Source organism: Mastomys coucha, unplaced genomic scaffold (genome assembly GCF_008632895.1).
Source record: "Mastomys coucha isolate ucsf_1 unplaced genomic scaffold, UCSF_Mcou_1 pScaffold23, whole genome shotgun sequence".
NCBI classification, from domain to species: domain Eukaryota; kingdom Metazoa; phylum Chordata; class Mammalia; order Rodentia; family Muridae; genus Mastomys; species Mastomys coucha.
Window position 1 is genome coordinate 60,619,075 of NW_022196906.1, and position 14,019 is coordinate 60,633,093.

A 14,019-nucleotide genomic window follows, 5' to 3' on the forward strand; every position below is an offset into this window, starting at 1 on the left:
CCTTTCTCTGCTCTGCCAGGTCTCGACTCCATCCCAAGTACATCTCCAGCAGCACATCCTTTCTAGAAGGCATTGTTCATTCATTTAGGCTTCCCAGCTACAGTCTGAAATTCTATGAAGAGCCCAAAGTTGCCGGGCATGGTGGTGTACACCTTTAATCTCACCAATTGGGAGGGACAGGCAGGTGGATCTGTGAGTTTGAGGTTGGCCTGGTCTACAGAGTGAGTTCCAAGACATTAGGGCTACAAAGAGAAACTGTCTTGAAAAACCAAAAACCAAACCAACCCCCAAAAACAAAAGAAAAGAAAAACAACTTTGACATGTGGCATCTACCTTAGCTCCTGAGTTACTCTGTCACTAAATACTTATATTAAAAACCAGGCTCTAATCTCCAGATGACATCAAGAGATTTAGTGTGCGTATGGGGATGGGAGCGTGGGCAGGCGGAGATGCCATGCCAGAGTAAATGCAGATTTCTCTCCATATCTTTTATCTAAAAGTCTCAAATGTGCCCAGCTAGCTCATTTGGTAAAGTATGAGACTCTTAAAAGGATGGCCCTCCATGAGAGCAGCATGAAGTAGCCTCTCTCCTCAAAGCTTGCTTTCTCAGCGTTTCCACAGTGAACAAGTGATGGCCCCACCACTATCTTTTGTTTGAGACTGGGTCTCACTATGCAGCCCTGGCTGGCCTAAAATTCCATGCAATGACCAGGGTAGTCTGGAGCCAACGAGATCCTCTGGCTTCTCTTACCTGAGTGCTGGGTTCAGAGGCTTGTGTTACCATGCCTGGCTGCTTCACTTAAGTTTATTTTTATGTGTATATATGTCCACAGAGGCCAGAAGAGGGCCTTCATCAGAAATGCCATGGTAATGAAAGACAAAGGCAGGTAGAGCAAGTCTCCCCTATTAACAGACTCATGTACTCCACCCCGCATGCAATCATATGGCAGTCTTTGTATAACTAATGATCTGTACAAAGGAAAAGAATGGCTACAAGGACATTCTTTAGGCAATGGACAAATTTAAGTATGAGCTATATGTTAAATAACTATTATATTGTTAAACCTTTTAAAAAAGTGTGTGTGTGTAGGTAGGTGTGTGTGCACGTGTGAGCAGGTACCTGGGGGTCAGAGAAGAGTTGGATCCCTGGAGCTGGAATCACTGGCAATTGTGGGCTGTCCAACATGGGTGCTTGGAACTGAACTTGGGTCTTCTGCTGGAGCAGTGTTCTTAACCACTGAGTCATTTCCCTAGCTCTCAACTTCTTGGTTTTAACAACTTTATTTAAATTATGACAGCATATTCTTGTCCTTATGGAACTGCATACTGAAATTTGGGGTAATTGGTAATGTCTGCAACTTACTCTCAAATAATTCAGAAAATACATGAAAATACTACAGATAAAGTGTGTTAGGTAATGTTGGTGCACACATGTATCCCAGCACTTGGGACACTTAGGCAGGAGGATGAAGAGTTCAAGGCCAGGCTTGACCACATAGCAAATTCAAAACCAGTGTGGGCTACCCGAGATTCTGACTCAAAAGCAAGCAAACAAACAAACCAGCAAGTGGGGTAAAATCTCAACACCGGAGATTTTCATAAAAAATACAAGTTGTTTGTGAAACTATAGCGACAGTTGTCTGACCCTCAGCCAAGGATCCAGCAGCAAGTGAGGAAGCTCACTATGGTACTCCACGGAAGCCTGCCTGTTGGCTTTTGTTTGAGACAGAGCCTTACTATGTAGAGTAGGCTGGTTTTGAACTCAGAGAGTACTAGGGTTAAATGTGTTCTTTTCTATGCCCAGTCACAGAAGCCTTAAAATTGACATGGTTGGGGGCTGGTGAGATGGCTCAGCAGTTGAGATCACTGACTGCTCTTCTGAAGGTCCTCAGTAACCACATGGTGGCTCACAACCACCTGTAATGAGACCTGATGCCCTCTTCTGGTGCTTCTGAAAACAGCTACAGTGTACTTATTTATAATAAATAAATCTTTGGGCTGGAGCGAGCGGGATTGACCAGAGCAAGCAGAGGTCCTAAATTCAATTCCCAACAACCACATGAAGGTTCACAACCATCTGTACAGCTACAGTGTGCTCATATACATAAAATAATAAATAAATCTTTTTTAAAAAAATGACACGGTTACAAAAGACGTGGAGGGAAAAATGCTTTTGACGTACATAATGTTGAACGATCAAAACAGAGTCAGACCTGTTGTGTAATTTTAACTATGTAAAAGTTAGCATGTAGAAAGGACTGAGAGATGAAATCACAGGTCTAACGGTCTAGGGAGGCAGCTGAGGGCTGACATTAACTGTCATTAACCTGTTGACACGGTAGCTGCAGCTGCAGCTCAGCATTAGCACCTGCTCCCGTGCCAGTGTGAGTCCGAGGAGTCAGTGCTGTTCCCAAGCAGCACCCACCAGGAAGTAGGAAGCCCAGGAGCTTCTATGTGGGGCATCTCTGGAGATTGGGGGCTGGAGAGCAGGATCCCCACAGTAGCATTCTGTTTTTTTCTCTCTCTGAGGAGCCCCCTACTCTCTAGCTTGTGCCACTGGGGCTGTAGGTGTTGCTGAGGGCAAGCCCAGCAATGGCTGGTTTGAGACTCCAACCTTCCCTGGCTAGACTCTGGCTGGTCTAAACACTGCTGGCTTGTGCGCATGTGCTTGGGGCACTAGGGGACACACTCTCTTTCTGAACTTTGAAAGGCTTAGGTGCTCTGTGATTACCATCTGGAGGGATAAAGCAGCCTGGCCTTCCACAGCAACAGGAACAGCTCTTCAGATGAGGTGCCTTCCCTTTGTGTGGTCTTGAGGACTGGACCCACATCCCTCACATGCTAAGCAAGCACATGCCCAGATGCTAATGAATACCCTCTCCTTCCAGCCTGAGTACCTGTTTTGATAGGAAGAAAAGGAGAACTGGAACACAGAATAAGCCAGAGAGCTCTTCAGGCCTAGGGAAGCAGGGGCAGAAGGCCAAGCCAGCCTCCTTTATAGAACAGGCTGCAGAGTCCTAAGTCTGTCCTGAAGCTCCTTCCTATAGAAGTAGGAACAAGACTCAAACAGACTAAGAGACGCTCTGAGCAGAGAGCTGAGGCAGGTAGAGAAGGAACTCCAGTTGCACAGGAAGGCAGCCTCAGGCCTTCAGTGCCTATGGAGGCAAACCTACTAGAGCCAGCAACCTCTTGGTTAGGGTACTCTAGACCTTCCCAACTACTTTCCAGCAGAGACCAAAAAGTGCTACCATGCTGAGTCTTGTGACCTGATTTTCAAATATTTTATTACATAATCTCTCATGGCACCATCAGGAGTAACAGAAAACGTTATTCCCAGTTCCTAAACCACATCCTGAAAAATATACATTTGTATTTATATATTTATATCAACACTCCACCCCTAACCTCTAATTCCACCACCTATTGTAGGTCTTTTGCTTAAAGCAGGAAACTATTCTCTTAGGTAAGAAAATATACGTGGAAGCTAAATGAAATGTTGGTTAGAGTAACTGGGAACAGTTTGTCTGTGGGGCAGAGTGGAAGGGCTAAGTCCAGCCAAGGCAGGGGCATCAGTTGGGGTCCATCAAGGGAGAGGGACAGTGTATAAAAAGGCAGCGTCACGAAGATAGGCTCTGGTATCCTTGGTCCCTCAGGAGATGGCCTTTGCCTCAGGAAGGAAGGCTTCCCAGTATTTGGCCAGCTGCAAACAAATGGGGAGACAGTAAGCAAGTGCCCCACCTAGTGGCAGAGCAGAGCCCGAGCTAGCCTAGGAGGGAGGCAAGTGCAGTGTCACAGCATACCCCATGCACCACAGCCACCAGAGAGGAAGGCGTGTGGGGCAGATGCAGAAGCCACACTCTTCCTCCTCCCTCTAGACTTAAGGAGGCATCAGTTTCTGTCCCAAGTTCAAAGGCAGTCTCTGTTTGCACCTCACAATGGTACCATTGTTCCATAGATTGGTTAGAACCTCAGAAACCAGAGGGGCAGACAGTAACATAGGGTGGATAAGGCATTCCATTAGCAGTGAAAGAAGATGAAGGTCCCTGAAAATAAACTGTAGACTGAGGGCAGCAGTGGGAGGAGAGATGGCTCAGTGGGTAAAGAGGGCCGCAGAGTTCCCCTGACTGAGACAGAGCACAAAAGGCCTGTTTTCAATTATCAACTGCAGCAGAGCCTCCTCCCTCAGAACCAGGACCCCCAAATCTAGTCACCCAAGTCCCAAATAGACAGCTGTCATTTGGGGCAGGAAATGAGGGGCTAGAGCTATGCATAATTACATACCTGTTGCTGGGAATGTAGGAGTGTCTCCAGGTACTTGATCACGTGGTTTTTGAAATCCTTGGATTTCTCTTTCTATAGGAGACAGGATTCTACACTGACGAGTAGATTCTACTTGACCAGTCAGGTGTTCCTTCCCATTTTGGGATGGTGGTGTTTACTGCTGACCAAGGTCAAACAGAGCCTTGGAAAGTAGAGCCAGTAGTTTTTACAGCTACAGCTTCCAGCCAAACAGCCTCTGCCAAAGCTCTACAAGCTCTCTTAGCAGGCAAGGAGAGGGTGGTGGAGAAAAAGGACACATGGCAGCTCCTGGCTTTGCTTTGTGTCTAATTGCATCGGTCTAGCAGTAACTGTAAGATAGCCACCATGCCTCAGAGTGCAGACACTCAGGTACACACAGAACGCATGGGTTCTAGCTCACCTCAAATCGGGTCACTTCCTTTCGGACAACTGTTGAAATCCTTTCAAAGTCTCTTTCATACTGAGTCACCCGAGATTCCCACTAGGAGAGGAAAGAGAGGCTTTGCGTAAGGTCTGGGATGGAGCTCAGCAGCACAGTGCCTGAGTATGTGTGAGAGACTGGCTTTGAGTTCCAGCACCATAAATTAAAAAGGCATGTGAGGTGGGCTGTGTCATTTAATATCATGGTGCAATTCTATAGGAGACCTCAATGGATCCTTACATCGTTCTGGCCCTTTGGGAAGGATGAGATATCTAAGGGATTCACATTGTATATCACAGCCCAGCAGGCAAAAGGAAAAGATGGCCATGTCTCTCTGGCCAAGTCTAGCCTTTGAGAAAACTCTAGCACCAGAACAGCCTCTGATTCAGGAACTCAGAAACACATCACAAACCACACAGACAAACCAAACCAAACCAAAACTTACTTTAGGTCTTTCCTGAAGAGGCGTGTCTGAACCACCTAGGCAGCTTCTCGAAGATTTCATGCAAGGAGCTAGAGTTAGTCACCCCAGGGATTAAGAGCACTAGCTACTCTTCCTAAGGATCCAGGTTCAAATCCCAGCCCCAACATGGTGCCTTACAAGTTTCTAGGTATTCAATACCCTCTCTGGTCTTCTCAGGTGCCAGACACGCACACGGTGCACAGACAGACATGCAGGCCAAAACATCCATAAACATGAAAATAAAATAATTTAAAAAGACTGGTGGAGAGCCAGGCCTCAAGGCTGCCCTGAAGTCATTCCCACAGGCCTGCCCAGGAGCTCTGGCCCTTTAATTAGCTGTCTTGCCTATTCTGGGGTCCTGGTCATGGTCAGATGGGAGCAGTGTTCACCGAGGAACCAGCAGTATACGCACTGGGCTAGCTTGGGTGGTAGCTTGGGCGGGGCCTCACCTCTGTGATCTCCTCCTTAGCCTGCTGCAGTTTGTCAGGCTTGTTGGCCCACAGCAGCCGAGCCTCAGACTCCCGCTTCTTCTGCAGCGTGGCTTGAGCATCCTGCCAGCGCTGCCATGTCTTCATGCGCTGGTCGAAGGCAGCCTATGGGGGAGGGCAGTTGGGAGGAGCACAGCTAGCTCTTCAGTACTCCTGGCTGGCTCTGCCTTAGGAGGAGGGTCCCCCAGCAGCTATGGCAGGGAAGCACCGAGCAAGGGCAGCTTCTGCAGCCACTGTTAGCTGAGGCATTTAATGTCTAAAAGCACAAGCTTGGGTCAGGCCCTCTTCAAGCTTCCAGTGGGCCAGCGCCATGCTACTCCAGGCCGGGGCTGGGTGACTGGAGCACAGAGGGTGGCCTGATGCCAAAACCTGACACTAATAAGTTTTCCAGACTGCCTACCTCAACCAAATCAGACCAAGAGTGTACATGCTTCCCTGAGTCTGCCATATGTGAGGAGCTATGAATACCGTGGGAGTGGAGCACATGGTCCCACTCTCAAGGAACTTATCTCCGGGAAAGCCATCATTGTATTAGCAATTACAGTAGACATTTACACATAATGCAGAGTACTGGGAAAACAAGCAGGTGCCAAAACTTAACCAACCTTGCTCAGCTCTGCAGCTCTAAGTCTACAGCAAGGAAGCAGCCTTTCAAACTGATACAAACAACAGGCTTGGTAACACATTTTTTTTTCCTTTTGAGACAAGGTCTCAGGTAGGCCAGGCAGGCCTGATCTTACTGTATAGCTGAGGATGACCTTGAACTCCTGAACCTCTTGCCCCAGTCTCTCAAGTGCTGGCATTACTGGCACGAGTCACCATGCTGGCAGCTTAAGGAGACTTTACATAAACACTTAAAATGGCCACAACCTACTTTCTGCCTTCACCTCACCCATACACTTACTCACCTGCTCTAGGCTACCAAGGCTGCTCTAGGTTCTCCAAAGGTCATTATTGGCTTCTTGTTTCTAGTCTTGGAACAGGAGCAGCACTGTCGCTGGCCATGCCTCCTGCACTCTACAAGCTTCAAAGGCAGACCAGCAAGGAGCAGTACCGAGGGCCAGCCTCCTGGCCCTGTTTATTTGCTCCCCATTCCCTGCAAAGGTTCCCTGGATGTGTGCTAGGCTTACTCAGCACAGCCTCTAGTGGAGGAGAGTGCAGGGCCGCTGAAGCTGCTTCCCCTAGCCCTGCTGGTTTCTCAAGGCAGGTGTCACTATGTATCCAATGAACCCACTATGTAGCATAGGCTGACCATGATCCTCTTGCCATAGCCTCTCGGCTGCTGGGATTACAGGCGTGTGTTTCCATTCTTTAGCACCTTAATGTCAAAAGTTCAGGTACAGGGTGACTCCACATCTAAAAAGGCTTAAACCTCTCCCACTGGGCTAACAGGGCTTCAGGGAAGGACACAGAAGAAACCTTTGCTCATTTCTCCATTCCCACTGCTCGCTCATGACTTGAGGACGGCCACATGGGTTTTCTGTGAAGAGACCTGCTCATAGGTTGCTCTGTTCTCAGGTTGCTGCTCCAGCCCGTGGAGAACAAGGCTTAGCCCCATTCACAAAGGCTCACCCGGCCTACATCATTTCCAAAAGCTGTGCTCTCTAGGGAACCCCTGTCCCCCAAAACAATGCTCTTCGCAGAAAGCTTTCCCCAGACCGAGCCCTTCCCTATGGCTTTCTAGCCTGAGAAGTCTAACTGGTTCTAAGAACCCCCTCAGCAGGCTCACTTTCTTATCTCTCTGGAATTAGCAGGACAAGGAACAGCTCTCAGGCTACATTTAAGAGCTGTAACTGCATGGAAGTGAGAACCCAGGGGGCAGCTCAGCTCTTGACCCAGCACTAAAGCTCCACAGTGGGAGACTCTCTGAGGATGAGGAGTAGGAGGAGGCTCATGCATCCTGATACCGTGCAGAATCAGGTCCTTACAGTGCAAGTGCCAGGTTCCTCTTGGTTTCTCCCTTTATCAAGGAGGTCATGCAAGAGCTAATAATACTGCCCAGTAAAGCTTCTTTAACTGGTAAGAGAGCTCTGAAAACAGACCACCCTGGTCCCCAGGAGATGTGAGGTATTTGATCTGAGGGGCAGCGTGCAGTGTTGCTACCAGTGTGGTTAGCACAGCACAAGGAGGGAGGGCCCTGGTGAAAGCTCTCTCAGCACACTCCTCCATGCAACACCAAGCCAGTTCTGTGTCATTACCTGACTACTCACACTGGAAAGACAAGTGGAAGCCAGCAAGAGCTCTTATCAGGGCAAAGACCAAAGGACTGCAGAGTCACTGCTCCAGGGGCCAAGCAGCAGTCTGTAATAAGCCTTGCTTGGAGAAAGGTGCATAGAGAATACTGTCTGTCCTCAACAATAATGAGCCAACTTGGACATCCAAGAGTGGGCTGCTGTGGGCCTCAGAATAACTAGAAGTAACTGGCTAGTTTAAGTGGGTTGCTGGGCCTACAGGTCCCCGTGCAAGCACTCCTAAGCTAAAAGGAGGTGAAGTTTCTTAGGGAGTGGAGAGCAGAAGACAGCTGGGGAGAGGGAAGGCGGCTTACTCGCACAATGGCCAGGAGGCGAATGTAGTCACTCAGGAGCTCCGCAAGGAGGAAGAAGTCATTGTTGGCCTGTTCCTGGTGGAGCTGCTCAATCTTTTCTTCCACCTCAGCCAGTTGGGAGAGTGCTCTAGACAGTGCTGTGTTGTCCTCGGAGCTCCCAAGCATGGCTAGACTCTTAGCAAACAGGGCCGTGTTCAGCGCTAGCTCTAGAAGGAGGCAAAGACAGCAGGGGCTTCTGATCTCTTGGGAAAGGGGAAAGGCGCTTGTCCATGCATAGCGTAGCCTGGTGATTCTGGCCCCTACATATATGATAACTAAGGGCTCTGCAACCCAGTCTCCAAACTCAAAATGAAGGGAAATGGCCTCAGCTGGTCACAGGATTGGGAGGGAAGAGCTCTTGCTGTCTACAGATGACTAAGTCTGGCTGCCTGAAGGAAGAAGGCCCAGCATTTTGGAGAGTCAGCTGCTTGCTCATGTCACCAGGCCAAGTGAAGGAGTGGCTCTGGTATTTATTTATGCTGGAGCTCATGAACTGTCACCTATATGTCATACACAGAGACACACAGACACCACACACAGGCGCTCCCACTTTCTACAGCAGAGCAAACTTTCTCAACAGGGCCAGTCAGTACCTTGGGCTCTGCCGGCCACACATTGTCTCTGCAGCATACTCTTCTCATAGCAACAGGGTCCAAAGCCAAATCTGTCCTTTCAGCCATGTCATAGCTTGCCAGCCCTTACACTGGCTTCATGCTAATGGCCTTTTAGATTTCTTGCTAGCAGTATGTTTAAGACACAGAAGGAAAGCATTCACATTTGGAAAATTGCACAAGTTCCCAATTAAGCAAAGCTTGCTATAAAGGAGGGGGAGGAAAGAAGACACAGGCTTCCCTGCATCCATCCATACCTTGCTAGTATGACCATGTAACAAAAAGTATCAATGTTATGTAAGCCTCCGACTCCCATCAAGAGAAGCAGCCTGTGCCCAGGCAGGCCCTCCACCCACTGCCCACAGTGAGTTAAGCCATGGTTCTGGCCAGGAGAGTGGGGCATATCTTGCTTATCAGAACATCATGCAACAGGTGGGCTGACAATTTCCACTTGGATGGCTGAGAACAGCAAGCTTCTCCTCTCCAGCTCACTGAGGACACCCATTTCGCCCAGTGCAGGTGTGTGTCTGATCAGGCAAGTGGTTAGGTTACCTTTCCTATGGTTGACTAGGGTCTCCACCACAGCATGCAGCTTCCGTAGGCGCTGCTCCTCACACTCTACCTCCTGGAGCTTCTCCTCGAACCACTGGAAACACACAGAGCCCATAGCTGGCTTGAAAACGTTCAACCAAGTGCAGGGAGCTGCCTTTCTTTAGCAGCCATTACCAAGGGCTGGTTTTTGGTTTGTTTTAGTTGAAAAGAAAGTAGTTTCAGAAATTGCAGGACTTCTCTGGGCATCTGAGAGACACAGGCTACTCACAATGTCTGATTCATTCATCTTGATGGTCATTTTGCTGACTGCGTCTGTAGCTTTGTTGAACATCTTAAGGAGACCAGCACCACTCAAAGCCTGCGTGCCCACAGCTCGAGGCAGCTACAAGACCAAGGCAGGGAAGCACGTTATCTGCTGCCCCTTTAGGTTCAGGAGAATTAGTATCCATCATGCATGCCCAAAGCTTGTCAACAAGTTACTTGACTGTAGGCTGCTGCATTCTAAGGCAGTTACAGGAATCTAAGACTCGTAAATGAGAAGCAAACCGAAGCACCATGGCAGTAAGACTCAATCACACTTTTAGCTTTTGATACTGAGAGTGTTATGTGGCCAGGTGGCCCCATGTCAAGACTATATGTCTACCCAGGTGTGACCTACTTAAGTACCAAGCATTTCTTTACATTTTTTTGACATTAAAATTATTTTGTGTGTATGCATGTGCCACAGCACACACACACAGGTCAGAGGTCAACTCTGTGGAGGCAGCTCTCTCCTTCTACCTTCACAAGGTAGTTTTACATCTAGCTCAGTCATCAGGAATTCAGAGCAAGGAGCCCCCCACACACACCCTCCCAACACACACACAGAGGACTGCATTCCTTTGTTAAAATTAAAGGCTCCTGCAGGGTGTGGTAGCAAACACTTTTAACACCCCCCCCCACACACACACTAGGTAGAGAGGCCAAATGTCAAAAAAAAGAAAAGAAAAAAGAAAAGAAAAGAAAAAAAAAGTCAGAAGGGGACCCACAGCTTTGAGAGTCTCCCCAGTGACTGAATGTCTTAAGCATAGGAGCTATCTTAAGGGACTTAAGTTTTCAGAATGTCACATGCCCTCCAAAGGGACATGTGACAATATGACAATATCTAGAGATAATATGAGTAGTCCCGTCTAGAGAGGGAGAGCTGCTGGCATCTGGTGGGCAGAGCCAAACATCTTTCAGTACAACACAGCCCCCACAGAAAGGATTACCCAGCCCAAAGTATCTCCAAAAACAAGCCCCGCTTTAGGGTCACAGAGTGAGGAAGGATAGATTAGAAATATCCAGAAGTAGAATAAAAGGACTTAAGGCCTTGACCATTTTCAGTTAAAAAATTTGGAGGAAAAAAAAAAATCTCATTACAAGAATCCCATTTTCATTATAGTAACAAAAACGTTAACCACAGTCTCGCCACACGACTGACTTCACTCAAGTTTTCTCCACTCTGCTTCAGGGAATACTTTCTATTTGATGCTTCTTATACCCGTATTTCTTTATACTTTGTGTGAATGGCCAACATAAGGTGTTTGTTGTGTGGATATATTGTATTTAGTTCTTCAGTTACTAGCAATTGGGGTGTCTTCAATTTTTCACAATCATGAATAGCCTATGCATAGTCTATAAAAAAAAAAGAAGTCCACTTCAATCAACCCTTTTGCTATATGGTGGGTCTGTGGGCTTTAACTAATGCCCCTCAGCTTCCTAGCACAAAATACACATTCAGTCTGAACCAACTGGTAACTTATGAAAGGCATGCCAAAACCCTGTCAAACAGACACTCTGCTCCAACAAGACACCAGCAGGTCACTATGTGACCACACAGAGCTGCTTTCACTTGGAGCGGTGGAAATACTGTCCTTCTTGGGGGGTCACACAAACTCACTGGCTATAGCATTTGAGTATTTGCCAAATGAACCAGTTTCACTTCACTCAGGGTAGTGAGAGATGATGAAGTTGAGCCATGTGAAATACTAACCTCTTCTTTTTCCAAAAACTCCCTGACATCTGGGTCCTGTAACATGGTAGGATGATTCACAATTCTTTGAAGGTACCTAAAGGGTAAAAATCATCAACTGGTTAAAGATCATCAGGCTGTTTCCCTGGTTTGGTTTGTTTTATTTCAAGACAAGGGTTTCTCTGTGTAGCCCTGGCTGTCCTGGAACTCACTCTGTAGACCAAGCTGGCCTTGAACCCAGAGATCCGCCAGAGTTTGCCTCCCAAGTGCTGAGATTAAAGGGGTGCACCATTACTGCCCAGCTCTGGTTAGGACTATGAAGGTTTGGGGTTCTGCCCAGTGCTAGCAGGGACTCATGTCTTTTATAATGGAAAATGGCCTCCAATAAGGCACTTAAGCAAATCTCTGTAAGTATTTAAAATTTCATGTTCTTCACATTTCCAAAAGACAACTAACTGACTCATCAGAAAGAGACCCCAGAATCATCCACTACATTATGCAAGGAAATATGACGGTTCAGTAACGATGAGAGGAGAAAGAGGGCTTGTGACCGAGGTGGGAAGGGAAGAGATATAAAGGCAGGTGTGGCTGTAATTCACCTCAGCTCATCCCCAGCAGAGAAGCAAAGCGGCAGCTTCTCCCTGACTAACGTGATCAAGAACAGCTGCCAGGCGCCTACCTTTCCAAAGCAGCCCTCCGTTTCTCAAGAAATTCTGCAGAAGAAGAATCTTCCTTCCCAACCTTCACCTTTGTCATTCCTAGAGTAGAATTTAAGAAACAAAATAAACAGAGATAGTAAAAAGGATACATCTAAGTTTTATAGAGAGTCATCTGAAATAAGGTCAGCTCTACACAGCATAATCTAAAGTCGTGAGCAGGGGTGGACTAAGTCCTTATGAGCGGACATGCTGGGGGCTGTAAACTATGGGACTTAGAATGTATATTGTCTTTAAAAAAACCACACTGGGTGTGGTGGCACAAGCAAGGAGATCTCTGTGAATTCAAGGTCAGCTTGTTCTACATAGTGAGTTCCAGTCATCTAGAGGTACTCAGTGAGATCCTATTTCAAAAACAAGGGGTGTATGGAGTGTTTGCTCAGTGGTTATGAGTACTAGCTGCTCTTTCAGAGCATACAGGTCCTATTTCTAGCACCCACACGGGATTGACAACTCTAGTTCTAAGGGATTTGGCAGCCTCTTCTGTCCTCCTCAGGCACCCTGCACACATGTGGCACACAAACATGTAAGCATGTACACATACATACAAAGTTAAAAATGCTCTGAGATTCTGAGGTTCCTCCCGATTCCCAGCGCGACTTCAATCTGGAAGGATGAGCAATCATTAAGAGTCCTGAGACTGAGGGTATCGCTCAGTAGTAGTGTCTACCTCGTATGTATGAGGCATTGTATTTAATTATCACACACACACACACAACCACACTCACACATACACCCTCCCCCCAGCTCCCCTCCCCAACAGTACTTTATCTTTCCCAGGTTGTGCTGCATGCCTGTAATTCTAGCACTCTTGAGTCTGAGGCAGAAAGAGAAGATGTAAAAATAGACACTACTTGTCTAGTGCCCCGAGTGTTATTAGAGACCACAGGCTTACCTATTAGGCTCTTCTCAGGTGGAGGAGGGACAATGAAACCATTCTGGGAGTGCTTCTCTGAAAGCTTCTCATAAAGACCCAGAAAATCACTGAATCTTCTTTTGACTGCAAACTGCCTACTTCTGAACATCGGTAAGCTCGTCTGGGGATGGAAAACATAAGGCAATTTAATTCCAAATCCAGGATGAGTATCTATCCTGCTGACATCAAAGGAAACAGATTACCTCACCCTTTAGACACCTGGTAAATAACTTTGTCCAAAACAGAGGCTTTTCTTTTTGGCAGCCTGGGAATCTAAGAAATCCTACTTAGAGTAATAGTTTTCAGTGTATAAAAACAATAGGACTATGTGACTGGAGGGATGGCTCAGTGGGTAAGAAGACTTGCCCTGTAAGCATCAGGGCCAGTTTAAACCTTCAGGATGCACAGAAAAAGCAGGGTAGGGTTGGTGGTGATGTACACCTTAAATCCCAGCACTTAGGAAGAAGAGACAGTCAGATCTCTGAGTTTAAGGCCAGCCTGGTCTACAGAGCCAAGTTCCAGGACAGCCAGGGCCACACAGAGAGATTCTGTCTTGAAAAAACCAAAACTAAAACAAACCAAAACAAAAACCAAACCAAACCAAACCAAACAAAAAATGCTGTACAAGGCTGTGCATGACTGGGGAGGTGGAGATGGAGACAGACAGGTAGATGCTCAGTGCCTTCTAACCAACTAGTTTTGCCAAAAAGGCAAGCTTTAGGTCCAGTGAGAGCCCCTGTCTAAGTCAGTAAGACAGGGAACAAGTGCCTGTGAGGTATGAAGATGTGGCTATGACAACCAGGAAGGCCAAGCTGATGCAACCATTGCTCACGGTAGTACCCAGAGGTCCAGGGCTCTCTCTTTTACTAGAGTGACAATATAGTATCTAATAAAAAAGGGCCAGATTGGCTGGGCAGTGGTGGTGGCACACACCTTTAATCCCAGCACTTGGGAGGCAGAGGCAGGCGGATTTCTG

The 14,019-nt window shown here is 47.3% G+C and overlaps 1 protein-coding gene across 2 annotated transcripts in view; it reads right to left on the bottom strand.

The window, feature by feature from the left end:
* Positions 1 to 3,264: 3,264 nt before the first annotated feature.
* The window catches only part of Snx1 (sorting nexin 1), a 36,061-nt gene continuing 25,306 nt past the window's right edge, over positions 3,265 to 14,019 (bottom strand). The window contains exons 6-15 of one of the 2 annotated variants that reach the window (XM_031343261.1): positions 13,023 to 13,164; positions 12,091 to 12,169; positions 11,433 to 11,508; positions 9,687 to 9,800; positions 9,419 to 9,512; positions 8,217 to 8,422; positions 5,633 to 5,776; positions 4,700 to 4,780; positions 4,282 to 4,353; positions 3,265 to 3,700 (exon numbers count right to left, since the gene is read on the bottom strand). In XM_031343261.1, the coding sequence (XP_031199121.1) occupies positions 3,650 to 3,700; positions 4,282 to 4,353; positions 4,700 to 4,780; positions 5,633 to 5,776; positions 8,217 to 8,422; positions 9,419 to 9,512; positions 9,687 to 9,800; positions 11,433 to 11,508; positions 12,091 to 12,169; positions 13,023 to 13,164 (1,059 nt within the window). In that variant the 3' untranslated portion in view covers positions 3,265 to 3,649. The remainder of the gene's footprint in view (positions 3,701 to 4,281; positions 4,354 to 4,699; positions 4,781 to 5,632; positions 5,777 to 8,216; positions 8,423 to 9,418; positions 9,513 to 9,686; positions 9,801 to 11,432; positions 11,509 to 12,090; positions 12,170 to 13,022; positions 13,165 to 14,019) is intronic. The other variant, XM_031343262.1, reaches the window with a different exon arrangement.